We start from the raw sequence: 12,500 nt of genomic DNA, 5'->3' as shown, positions 1-12,500 counted from the left end.
AGGTCGTTGGGGTCAGGGCCTGGTGGCGTCCGCTGGGGTGGACCGCCACACTGGACAGGACTGGACGCCCCCGTAGTCGGGCGCTGGAGGCGTGGGACTGTAACCGAGCCCCCCGGTTGGAACACCGCCATACCGAATAGCGCCGTCAGGCTGATATCTTTTCTGCAGCGTAGCTGGGTTAAGCGGCCATTTTGGGAGATGGCGTGTTTGTAAGTCAGAGGACCCGAGATGGTGGACGGTGAGGTTAGAGGTCATATTGACTAGCGACACAGTGACACGACACTCCCTGAAGAAGACGTGTTAGACAGGCATCCAGTCCACCTTCTGAAGAGGAGGAGGAGGAGGAGGAGGAGGAAGAGGAGGGTAGAGGAGATGAGGAAGATGGGTTAGTTCTTCCTTGCTCCCCGTGTGTCGTTCTGTTATGTCCTTCGGTCAACTCTGTCTAGACGCTCCATTACGCCATCGTGGACTAAGATGACCATATAAGTTGTCAATAACCCTCCATAAAAAAATAAAGGGTCATAAAAAAAGTTGGATTGAATTTAATCTATTAAAACAGGTTGTAATGTGAGCGTGGAGTTTGGACTAGGAGTTCTGTATGACCCGGGAGTACGGAGTTTGGACTGCTAGGAGTATGAGTTGGAGTTTGGACTGCTAGGAGTGTGACGTATACCACAAACTAGGAGTATGGACTACTAGTGTTTATATCTGTGAATGTAAACAGTGGGGGTGAATGTAAACTGCTTCACACACACTCCCTAGTTTTAGAAGTTCTGTTTTTCTCCTTCAGGGGAACGCTGTGAAGATGTCTTGAAGTCTGCACAGCTAGTTTCCACCATGCCCTTATAAGAGTGACACAATACAAGGTGTGGCGTTATCTGTGCCATGGGTATGTGGTGTTTTTGATGGCGGTACAGCTGATTAGCTATCAGACACATGGCCTCGGATGTCCTGGCGGTTCTGTGTTAAAGAGCTGCGTTATCTCATATCTGTTCTATCTACAAGGGCCGAAGAACATCTAGTCACAACTCACTTTCTTCCCTGGCTGCTACCCGTTAGATTGACATTGTTGTTCAAACACCACTCTGTCTTACTCTCATAAATGTTGATATTGCATCCTGATCTTTTAAACTACTGCTTGATGAAATTATATTTTATGTGATGTTGTGGTTTAACTTCCCCTTTTTTTTAAGAATTAAAACTACTAGAAAAAAACAATGTTTATTCATACTCTCATAAATGTTAAATGTTGATATTGCATCCTGAGCCTTTAAACTACTGCTTGATTAAATTATATTTTATGTGATGTTGTGGTTTAACTTCCCCTTTTTTTGAAGAATTAAAACTACTAAAAAAAAAAACACTGTTTATTCAATGTCCTATTTAGGTCAGGGGTGTGTGTAGTGGAGAGGCTCTTCGGTATGTGTCTGTTCTGCGTCTTCAGGGTCACATGGGGTGATCGTAGCCGTGCCCACGCCGCGCTATTGGCTTCTCTACCGGAGGGTTGACGGTTGTTATGACGTGCTGACCGAATCCCGGGTGGTGTGACTGCTGCGCATATCCCCACCCAAGGATCAGAGGCGGATTACGCGAGCCTCACGGTGCTGCGGCGGGGCCTTGTCACTACCGGGAGGAAACGGCCGAGCGCAGCCGAGAGCAGCCGAGAGCAGCCGAGCGCCGCGTCGACTAAGGGGGCCGCATTTCCGCGACGTGCCGCGTCGCTCCGCCTACGTCGGATGTAATTTGTGCGCTCCGGGTGACGTGGTTGGTGCGCGCAGCCGTCAATCACCGCTCACACGGCGCCGGTGGACACGGAGGGGGCGGGCGCAGCTATAAGGTCATTTGAATTACTGGCGTTGCGAGCTTATGGCTACAATGGATCCGAGAAAAATGATATCAGTGATAAGAACGGGCGGATGATTTCAATGGGGGCAAAGTCGAAGCGAGGCGCCGCGTTAACTTAATAGGATCTCGCCGGTGGGGAGGCAGAACGCGGTTACCGGAGACCCCGGTGTGTGTGTGTGTGAGTGTGTGAGTGTGTGTGTCTGATAAGCCAGGCGAACGAGAGGAGCGGTGGAAGGCTTTGCTAAGCCGATCAAGGTGGAATTGCACTACACGTACCCCGCGCCTGGTCCGTTTACGCACAATTGCGACTGTGGAGACGTGAAACAAGGTACGTGAAAGATTACGCGGCGTTCTATCCATCCGGGTACCCCAGGAAGATCCGTTTTCGGATACATTAGGTTGTTATTTAGCCCTAGTAGCGTGGTCCGCAACCATCAACTGTCCTCTGACAACCTTGCTCAGCGAGTTTATGCTCGCTTAGGTTTGATCGCGGTGCAATTAAATGATGTAGGATCCAAAATCACTAGCAGAGGCTACCCCGGGCCAGATGTGCGGGTGACGGCCACCGAATCAGCAGCAAGCATCAGTGACAGTGGCTGGCTGTCAGATGCATGGAGCTGTGCGCTGCGGCGCGCCTCTAGACGCGCGCGTAGTTCGCTGCCGCTTCAGATTATCACGCCGCGCGGAACGGATCCGACAACCGAGACGTTTGATCGGTGTTTTATTTATCGGACAGTTTACCAGGCCTGTTCCGCGCACATGGTATTGCTGGTGCTTGGTGGGTTGAGCCTTTTGTGTGTGTATGTGTGTGTGTGTGAGACAGAGAGAGAGAGAGAGAGAGAGAGGAAGAGGGGGGGGGGATTCCCATCATCAGTCGTCAGCTGCCGCTTCAGTACCGCAGTGCTCTGCTGCTACGCGCGGGCAGATTTCCGGGTTTACCGCTCGGTCCCGTTCATCGGTAGGCCACACCGTTTAACGGCCACTTTCACAGCTCTGTTGACGTTTGTGATCATGGCGTGACCTGAGCGGATAATAGACATTCATACACACTCACACACACATTTTAGTGCATTTTGGAGACGCGGTAGCCTATAGGCGAGTCTTATTGGCGTAAAGCGGCAGTGACCGAAGCGCAGTTGCCATGGTCTTGATGATGCAGGCGTTCATTCTCTTTCCGTGGTCTTTTTCTACTATGTTCCCTTTAAATGCAATAGATAGGAGTGTCTTGCTGCCATTCAGCCTACCGATAGATAAATAAATAAAGCTTTCTCGCCATATCAGCTATCACAGACTGGCCTTATTGTCCCCGGAGGGGTTCCGGTAAACAACACGTTCCGGAATCATTTCTGAGTCTTAACCGGACAGGATGTTGAGACTAAAACATTTTTTATGTGTGATTGTCGTTGTGTGACGCTACCTGGTTCTGGGCCAATGTTGTGGATAGGCCCTAGTTTATCATCCAGTTTCACTGTTAAGTGCATTGCAGATGTAGGTTTGGTAGAAAACCCGTCTATAAGCATTTCACTGGACCAGATAGAAAATGAGCTGCACTCAATCATCAGAGACAGTTTGCGAAGATGCATGTAGTATTATCATTATGTGTATTCAGAGGGTTGAGGGACTATAGGGGTATGTCTGTAGTTGAAACAAAGAAAGACTCAAGTCCCTCTCGGTACAGAGGAGTGTGCTGCTAACATAATGTGTCTGCTGACATCAGCACCATCTAGCACACACACTCCCTCACACACAGCCTCAAACACACACACACGCGCACACACACACACACACACACACACACTCCTTTACAGCCATCCATTGTTAATGATGAGGCAAGACCTGCACCAAAGGTCATAGTTCATGAGTTGCTGCCCTCCCTCTCTGGGCTCATTCCCAACTGACAACTCACACCTCTCCGTAGTGCCAGAGCGCGGCGGCCATCTTTGCTCAGGTCTGCCCCTTTTACTGACAGGATTTTAGCCTTTAGTCCAGTTCTCTCTTCTCTCCACTCTTGATCACATGCAACCCTCTATAGACGCGTCGGTTGTGTCAAAACGAGACGTTGCCCCATCAGTAGCCAATCAGTCGAGCGCTCAGCAAAGCAGTGGTACAGTACAAGTAGAACGCGTAGAACCTCTCTCTGCTAGAACCTCTCTCTGCGTAGAACCGCTCTCTGCTAGAACCGCTCTCTGTGTAGAACCTCTCTCTGCTAGAACCTCTCTCTGTGTAGAACGTCTCTGCTAGAACCTCTCTCTGTGTAGAACCTCTCTCTGCTAGAACCTCTCTCTGTGTAGAACCTCTCTCTGCTAGAACCTCTCTCTGCGTAGAATCGCTTTCTGCTAGAACCGCTCTCTGTGTAGAACCTCTCTCTGCTAGAACCGCTCTCTGTGTAGAACCGCTCTCTGCTAGAACCGCTCTCTGTGTAGAACCTCTCTCTGCTAGAACCTCTCTCTGTGTAGAACCTCTCTCTGCTAGAACCGCTCTCTGTGTAGAACCTCTCTCTGCTAGAACCTCTCTCTGCTAGAACCTCTCTCTGCTAGAACCGCTCTCTGTGTAGAACCTCTCTCTGTGTAGAACCTCTCTCTGCAAGAACCTCTCTCTGCTAGAACCTCTCTCTGTGTAGAACCTCTCTCTGTGTAGAACCTCTCTCTGTGTAGAACCTCTCTCTGTATAGAACCTCTCTCTGCTAGAACCTCTCTCTGTATAGAACCTCTCTCTGCTAGAACCTCTCTCTGCTAGAACCTCTCTCTGTGTAGAACCTCTCTCTGCTAGAACCTCTCTCTGCTAGAACCTCTCTGTGTAGAACCTCTCTCTGCTAGAACCTCTCTCTGCTAGAACCTCTCTGCTAGAACCTCTCTCTGTGTAGAACCTCTCTCTGTGTAGAACCTCTCTCTAAGATGTCTCGGCCTCCCTAGGGGTGATATTCCCGGCGTGTTGTAAAGCGCACGGCACTGGAATAACCAGTGGAATGAACTAGAGCAGATTCATCCTGGCGCTCGGGTGAGAACAAGGTAATAGAGTCTCTCAGGTGCTCTCGGGGTTTGGGAGGGAAACTTCAGTGTAAGAACAGCAGGTCCCCAGGCACTCAAAACCAGAAGGAGAGGAAGGTAGGAGGAAAAAGACTTATTCAGTCATCTTGGGCTAAAAATCTAAAAACCACCAATGAAATGATTTGACACAGTCGGTGCTGATGTTTATGATATTGCTGATGGTGTTGTTGTTGTTGTTGTTGTGTAGTTTGTGCTCTCTCTCTCTTCAACTTTTGGTTGGGGGTTCAGCTATAAAGCTCAGTTCAGAGAAGTGATAACCCCTCTCTCTTGGGCAGGACAGGAGGATCCTGGGTAAGGAAATGTAGAAGTTAACACCAACACAGATTTTCAGATTTTATTTATTCCTTGATCAGGGACTACATATTAATCAACCACAGGGTGGGTTTGCCAGTGTTAGCTTAATGGCTAATTCTCAACTGTTGTCCCTCAGACATTCACTAAAAAACAATATAACATGTATGTACAAGCAGGCTGGCACAACACCAGGGTTTGATTGGTATTATCTACCAGATGGCCTTGTCTCTGTGGATCTTCAAACTGTTCAGTGATTGTTTAAGAGAGATTAAAACGCCATGCTTATGTAACAGGTGTCGCCGCGTCGCTCGTCAGCAGGCTGTAGCTTCCACCCTCCCCGTGCCCACCCTGGGTTCGAAGAACACGGGTCCTCCGACTCGCGAACGCACGCGGCCGCCTCTCATAAACACCGCTACCGGCTACGCCGCCCGAAAAGCTAGCGATTGGATGGCGCGGGTGGTGGGCCGGTTTTTATACTGATGAATGAGTTTAACCAATTCAACTCGGTTACCCTAACATTGGTTAAATGAATGTTTATGGGTGTATCTAGTTGACAGTACAAATACAGAATTATGTTCATAATATAACTTCCCTAGGACACTTTTGACAGACTTTGTGTCTTGCTTGAACTACTTTCCTCTACTGCAGTGGTAAAATTAAAAATGCTCTTGAGAAACGAGGCTACTTCTTGTTTTGTTTACGATTTTTCCCTGACAGGTCACATACACAGTGTTCATGATGTGTGTGTGTGTGTGTGTGTGTGTGTGTGTGTGTGTGTGTGTGTGTGTGTGTGTGTGTGTGTGTCCCTTTAGATGATGCGTCTGGCGTGCTGCACCGCGCTGCTCTTCGTGCTGCGTCTCCTGGTGGGGTTGCCGTGGTTCCAGGTGCTTCCGGGCGTGGCCATCTTCTACCTGGGCTCGGGAGGGTGGAGCTTCATCCAGATCTTCGCCAAGACCATCGGCAGAGACCTGCAGTGGGTAGAACTATCTGAGAGTGTGCGTGTGGGTAGAAGCGTGTGTGTGTGTGTGTGTGTGTGTGTGTGTGTGTGTGTGTGTGTGTGTGTGTGAGAACACCTCAACATAATCACAGACCACAGAATGAGTCTTTCTTTCCATACTATACCTGGCCTGGCAGCTCAGACTGGTAGAGCAGCATATTCTAGTAATACTAGCTCGTGTGTGTGAGAGGGGGTTGAGCTGGTGTGTGTGTGAGAGGGGGTTGAGCTGGTGTGTGTGTGAGAGGGGGTTGAGCTGGTGTGTGTGTGAGAGGGGGTTGAGCTGGTGTGTGTGTGAGAGGGGGTTGAGCTCGTGTGTGTGTGTGAGAGGGGGTTGAGCTCGTGTGTGTGTGAGGGTGTTGAGCTCGTGTGTGTGAGAGGGTGTTTAGCTTGTGTGTGTGTGAGAGGGTGTTTAGCTCGTGTGTGTGTGTGAGAGGGGGTTGAGCTCGTGTGTGTGTGTGTGTGAGAGGGGGTTGAGCTCGCATGTGTGAGAGGGTGTTGAGCTTGTGTGTGTGTGTGAGAGGGGGTTGAGCTTGTGTTTGTGTGTGTGTGTGTGAGGGTGTTGAGCTCGTGTGTGTGTGAGAGGGTGTTAAGCGCGGGTGTACCTGGGACGACAGGTGCTGGAATGTGTCTTCGAGCAGACAGGGGCGCTTGGCTGTAGGGCAAATGAGCCAGAGGTGATACCGCGAACTCGCTAAGCTAATATTTGCAATGCTCGACTTTGCCATGGCAACAGTGAAGGACCACGGAGTTAACGGCTGTTCCCAGGTCAGTTCCCCCTGACCCTCTGAGTCTGGTTACGAAACAGGAAGTTGATCAAGGGGCTTCGAGTGCTCTCCCTGCGGTAGGGAAGGGAGGAAGGGAGGGAGGGAGGGAGGGAGGGAGGGAGGAAGGAAGGAAGGAAGGAAGGAAGGAAGGAAGGAAGGAAGGAAGGAAGGAAGGAAGGGAGGGAGGGAGGGAGGGAGGGAGGGAGGGAGGGAGGGAGGGAGGGAGGGAGGGAGGAAAGGGAGGAAGGAAAGGAAGGAAGGGATGAAGAAAGGAAGGAGACATTGTAAAATGATTAAAAGATTGTTTACCTACTATCCCTTTAATGCCCTCCCCCTCCCCCCCCCAGGGTGACAGATGTGAAATGCCACCTCTCTGCCCCGGTGTTGTAAAGCTTTTATTACCTGGGAGCTGAGGAGACTTTGCCCTGTGATGCCATGCCCCTCTGCTCCAGCTCGCTCTTCTCATCCTGGTCCCTGTCACCTCCTGGTCCCTGTCACCTCCTGGTCCCTGTCACCTCCTGGTCCCTGTCACCTCCTGGTCCCTGTCACCTCCTGGTCCCTGTCTCATCCTGGTCCCTGTCTCATCCTGGTCCCTGTCACCTCCTGGTCCCTGTCACATCCTGGTCCCTGTCTCATCCTGGTCCCTGTCACCTCCTGGTCCCTGTCACCTCCTGGTCCCTGTCACCTCCTGGTCCCTGTCACCTCCTGGTCCCTGTCACCTCCTGGTCCCTGTCACCTCCTGGTCCCTGTCACATCCTGGTCCCTGTGACACTGACATTCACACGGCAGGACCTGACAGGGGGGTAAAACCAATACCTCAGCGACGGTTAGTCACATCCTGGGTTCAGACATTCCAACCCGCCCACTCCTCCGACACTCTCACACGACTGGAAGGAGACATTCTGTCTGATATCAGGCTAGGTTTGACATTGTCTTGCGTGTGTTGTTGTGGGGAAAGGAAGCCAGAGGTCTTGCGTTGTTGAGAAAGGAAGCCAGAGGTCAGATGAGTCAAAAACAACAGCTTTTAATATCACTGCTATTAGCAATCACAACGGAGAAGCCCTAGGTGTCCACTCCCATGTCCGTATTCAGGGTCAAGCGCGTTTTATCTGCCGCTTGATTCTTATTGGCTGTCCCTCTCCCTCGGCTGCGTTCTCATTGGTCCTCGTCCCCCCCCTCCCTCCCCTCCAGCGCGGCGGTCGTCCTCCTCCAGGTGAAGCTGAACGTTCGGAGGCACCTGAGCCAGAAGAACACCATCCCCAAGATCTTCGCCGAGACCGTGCGGCGGCACGGCGACAAGACGGCGTTGATCTGCGAGGGGTCGGGCGAGAGGTGGAGCTTCCGCCAGCTGGACGAGTACTCCAACCGCGTGGCCAACCTGCTGCTGGAGCGGGGGTACCGCGAGGGGGACGTGGTGGCCCTCTTCATGGAGAACCGCTCCCAGTACGTGGGCCTCTGGCTGGGCATGGCCAAGATCGGCGTGGAGGCCGCCCTCATCAACTTCAACCTGCGCCTGGAAGCCCTGGTGCACTGCGTCAACATCTCCAACGCCAAGGCGGTCGTGTTCGGCAGCGAGCTGACTGACGGTGAGGAGGGGGAGGGAGGGATGGAGGGAGGGAGGAAGGGAGGGAGGGATGGAGGGAGGGAGGGAGGGAGGGAGGGAGGGAGGGAGGAAGGGAGGGAGGGAGGGAGGGAGGGAGGTGGGAGGGAGGGAGGGAGGGAGGGAGGGAGGGAGGGATGGATGGAGGGATGGATGGATGGATGGATGGATGGAGGGATGGTGAGGAGGGAGGGATGGAGGGAGGGAGGGATGGAGGGAGGGAGGTGGGTCAGAGGAGTACACGGTGTATCTCGTGTTGGGCGGCGAGCTCTCTGGCGGTGAGGGGGCGGATTGGAGGGATGAAGCGTGACGTCATGGTGACGGTTGGAGCGCCGTGTTCTTCATGGGAAGGTGCAGCGTTGGGGCAGTAAATCAGCGGATCCTGGGGGCGTGCGAGCCTGGCGGTGTGTGTCTCTCTCTCTGGTCTCTCTGGTCTCTCTGGTCTCTCCGGCTCACCTGCCCTCACTGATCAGGGGTGTTTCCTGTGTCCATCTCTACTATAATACTGAGGGAGGGAGGATGGGAAGTGATGGAGGGAGGGAGGGAGGGAGGGATGAATGGATGGATAGAGGGAGGGAGGAATGGATGGATGATGAGACAGAGGAAGGGAAGGATGGATGGATGAATGGATGGATGGATGATGAGACAGAGGAAGGGAAGGATGGATGGATGAATGGATGGATGGATGGTCTTTACGGGTGTAAAGACGTTCCTCAGATGTGTACTGAACGTTTGACCCCAGAGAGAAGAAGACTCCTCACCCCCAGATGGAAATGTTCCTGCAGGTTTGGGACGGACGCCGCAGAATCATGGAGTCTATATTTACTCTGGGGTTGATGTCGTTCAGTAATTGGAAACCGTTCCATCCCGGCTCCGTAACGAACCCGTAACGAACCCGTAACGAACCCGTAACGGGCGGCTGTAGCTCAGTTGGTAGAGCGGGTCGTTCAATGATCGAAGGGTCAGTGGTTCGAATCCCAGCTCCGACTGTCCACATGTCGAAGTATCCTTGAGCAAGACACCTAACCCCAAAATTGCTCCCAATGAGCAGGTTAGCACCTTGCATGGCAGCTACCGCTATTGGTGTGTGAATGTGTGTGTGAATGGGTGAATGAGAGGCCATTGTAAAGCGCTTTGAGTGCCGCTAAGGTGGAAAAGCGCTATATAAGTGCAGTCCATTCACCATTTACCGTAACGAACCCATAACGAACCCGTAACGAACCCGGCCCTGTCAGCACTTTCCCCTTCGAGAGACCGGAGAGATTCGCTTCAGTTTGTGACCGTTTCTGGAACATCTCAGCTCACCTTTCCTCTCATCCACTCATCATCCCTGCTTAGATTCTCTCTCTCTCTTTCCTCTCATCCACTCATCATCCCTGCTTAGATTCTCTCTCTCTCTTTCCTCTCATCCACTCATCATCCCTGTTTAGATTCTCTCTCTCTCTCTTTCCTCTCATCCACTCATCATCCCTGCTTAGATTCTCTCTCTCTCTTTCCTCTCATCCACTCATCATCCCTGTTTAGATTCTCTCTCTCTTTCCTCTCATCCACTCATCATCCCTGCTTAGATTCTCTCTCTCTCTTTCCTCTCATCCACTCATCATCCCTGTTTAGATTCTCTCTCTCTCTTTCCCCTCATCCACTCATCATCCCTGCTTAGATTCTCTCTCTCTCTTTCCTCTCATCTTTTTATTTCCGCCTGTCTCTTCGTGCTCTCTCTCTCTCTCTCTCTCCCTCTCTCTCTCTCTCCCTCTCTCTCTCTCTCTCTCTCTCTCTCTCTCTCTCTCTACCTCCATCAATCTCTCTTTGACGTTCTCGGTGTTGCTGTGTTCTGATTGGTCTCCACCCTCCTCTTGCTGTGTTCTGATTGGTCTCCACCCTCCTCTTGCTGTGTTCTGATTGGTCTCCACCCTCCTCTTGCTGCGTTCTGATTGGTCTCCACCCTCCTCTTCCTCCCCCAGCCATGTGTGAAATCCACACCTCCATGGGGAAGACCGTTCAGATGTTCTGCTCCGGAGACTGGGATCGCCAGCGGGTTCCTGCGGGAACCGAGTGCCTAGAACCTCTCCTGGACGCCGCCCCCACCCACCTGCCCAGCCGGCCCCAGTGCTCCTTCACAGGTCAGCCGGGCTGTCCGTCACTCTGACAGCCAATGGGAGCACAGTTCCTGTGTGGCTGAGATCAAAAGGAGGATTCTGTGTAGTAAGGGTGTTGCTCTATGCACCCGTGGAGCGCTAAAAAATAAATATAGTGAGGAGGAGATAGGGAGGAGGAGATAGGGAGGAGGAGACAGGGAGGAGGAGATAGGGAGGAGGAGACAGGGAGGAGGAGACCGGGAGGAGGAGAGAGGGAGGAGGAGAAAGGGAGGAGGAGACAGGGAGGAGGAGATAGGGAGGAGGAGACAGGGAGGAGGAGACCGGGAGGAGGAGAGAGGGAGGAGGAGATAGGAAGGAGGAGACAAGGAGGAGGAGATAGGGAGGAGGAGAGAGGGAGGAGGAGATAGGGAGGAGGAGACAGGGAGGAGGAGACAGGGAGGAGGAGAGAGGGAGGAGGAGACAGGGAGGAGGAGACCGGGAGGAGGAGAGAGGGAGGAGGAGATAGGAAGGAGGAGACAAGGAGGAGGAGATAGGGAGGAGGAGAGAGGGAGGAGGAGATAGGGAGGAGGAGACAGGGAGGAGGAGATAGGGAGGAGGAGATAGGGAGGAGGAGATAGGGAGGAGGAGACAGGGAGGAGGAGATAGGGAGGAGGAGACAGGGAGGAGGAGATAGGGAGGAGGAGAGAGGGAGGAGGATACAGGGAGGAGGAGACAGGGAGGAGGAGACAGGGAGGAGGAGACAGGGAGGAGGAGATAGGGAGAGGAGATAGGGAGAGGAGATAGGGAGGAGAAGACAGGGAGAAGGAGACAGGGAGGAGGAGATAGGGAGGAGGAGACCGGGAGGAGGAGATAGGGAGGAGGAGAGAGGGAGGAGGAGATAGGGAGGAGGAGATAGGGAGGAGGAGATAGGGAGGAGGAGAGAGGGAGGAGGAGATAGGGAGGAGGAGATAGGGAGGAGGAGAGAGGGAGGAGGAGAGAGGGAGGAGGAGAGAGGGAGGAGGAGAGAGGGAGGAGGAGACAGGGAGGAGGAGAGAGGGAGGAGGAGATAGGGAGGAGGAGACAGGGAGGAGGAGAGAGGGAGGAGGAGAGAGGGAGGAGGAGATAGGGAGGAGGAGAGAGGGAGGAGGAGAGAGGGAGGAGGAGACAGGGAGGAGGAGACAGGGAGGAGGAGACAGGGAGGAGGAGACAGGGAGGAGGAGATAGGGAGGAGGAGAATGTGGAAAGAAGAGATTGGAAGTTAAGAAGGTCCTCTGGGAGTCTGCCTGTCTCCATTTACGCTCAGCTATTCTCAGGCTCCAAATAATTACAAATTACACAATTTACAAATGACACAAAGCTGTACAAATAAAATGACACAATACTCCTTTTTGACCTCATAGGAAATCTACTCCCATTGGCTGTCTAAGAAAGCGCCTCCCATTCTAGTGTCATGTAGGATGTGTGTTGTGTTTACTGTCCTGCTGTTGTGTCATTCCGACTCCGATTCCGATTTATTTGTCACATGCTCACGGTACAGTGGACGACGCTCAGCGAAAGGTTGCCGCCGGCTCTGCGATGTGCTTTTAAGATTCACAAATTACATTACAGTCATTCAGCTGATGCTTTTATCCAAAGCGACTTGGAATAATTGCATTTAACGTAGGAAAAGCCAATGTACTGCCACTTGCCAGAACTCACAAGTGCATCTCCTTCCTAAAACAAGACTAAGAGCATCGTCTAGCGCTGGAGGCAAAGGCCAGAGCCTCGCAGTCTTGAGTCCAGCGAGGAGGGAGTCGCAGTAGTCCAGGCGGGAGATGACCAGGGCCTGGATGAGCACCTGCGCCGTTTCGTCAGTGAGGAAAGGGCGAATCCTCCTGA

General features: G+C 52.5%; 2 protein-coding genes across 2 annotated transcripts in view; both read left to right on the top strand.

The window, feature by feature from the left end:
* swi5 (SWI5 homologous recombination repair protein) overlaps window positions 1-275 on the top strand; it is a 2,393-nt gene extending 2,118 nt beyond the window's left edge. The window contains exon 5 of the mRNA XM_084452973.1: window positions 1-275. This exon is cut by the window's left edge and continues 238 nt beyond it. The gene's annotated coding sequence lies outside the window, so the exon portion shown is untranslated.
* A 1,819-nt stretch (window positions 276-2,094) lies between these two features.
* Window positions 2,095-12,500, top strand: part of slc27a4 (solute carrier family 27 member 4) — a gene marked incomplete at its 3' end in the record, with an annotated part of 20,129 nt that continues 9,723 nt past the window's right edge. The window contains exons 1-4 of the mRNA XM_084452886.1: window positions 2,095-2,173; window positions 5,999-6,159; window positions 8,139-8,533; window positions 10,509-10,667. Coding sequence (XP_084309012.1) covers window positions 5,999-6,159; window positions 8,139-8,533; window positions 10,509-10,667 — 715 coding nt within the window. The 5' untranslated portion in view covers window positions 2,095-2,173. The remainder of the gene's footprint in view (window positions 2,174-5,998; window positions 6,160-8,138; window positions 8,534-10,508; window positions 10,668-12,500) is intronic.

The sequence above is a fragment of the Borostomias antarcticus genome (genome assembly GCF_949987555.1).
Source record: "Borostomias antarcticus genome assembly, chromosome: 2".
NCBI classification, from domain to species: domain Eukaryota; kingdom Metazoa; phylum Chordata; class Actinopteri; order Stomiiformes; family Stomiidae; genus Borostomias; species Borostomias antarcticus.
Note: the sequence above shows the minus strand (reverse complement) of the source record. Positions and strands in the feature narration are given on the sequence as shown.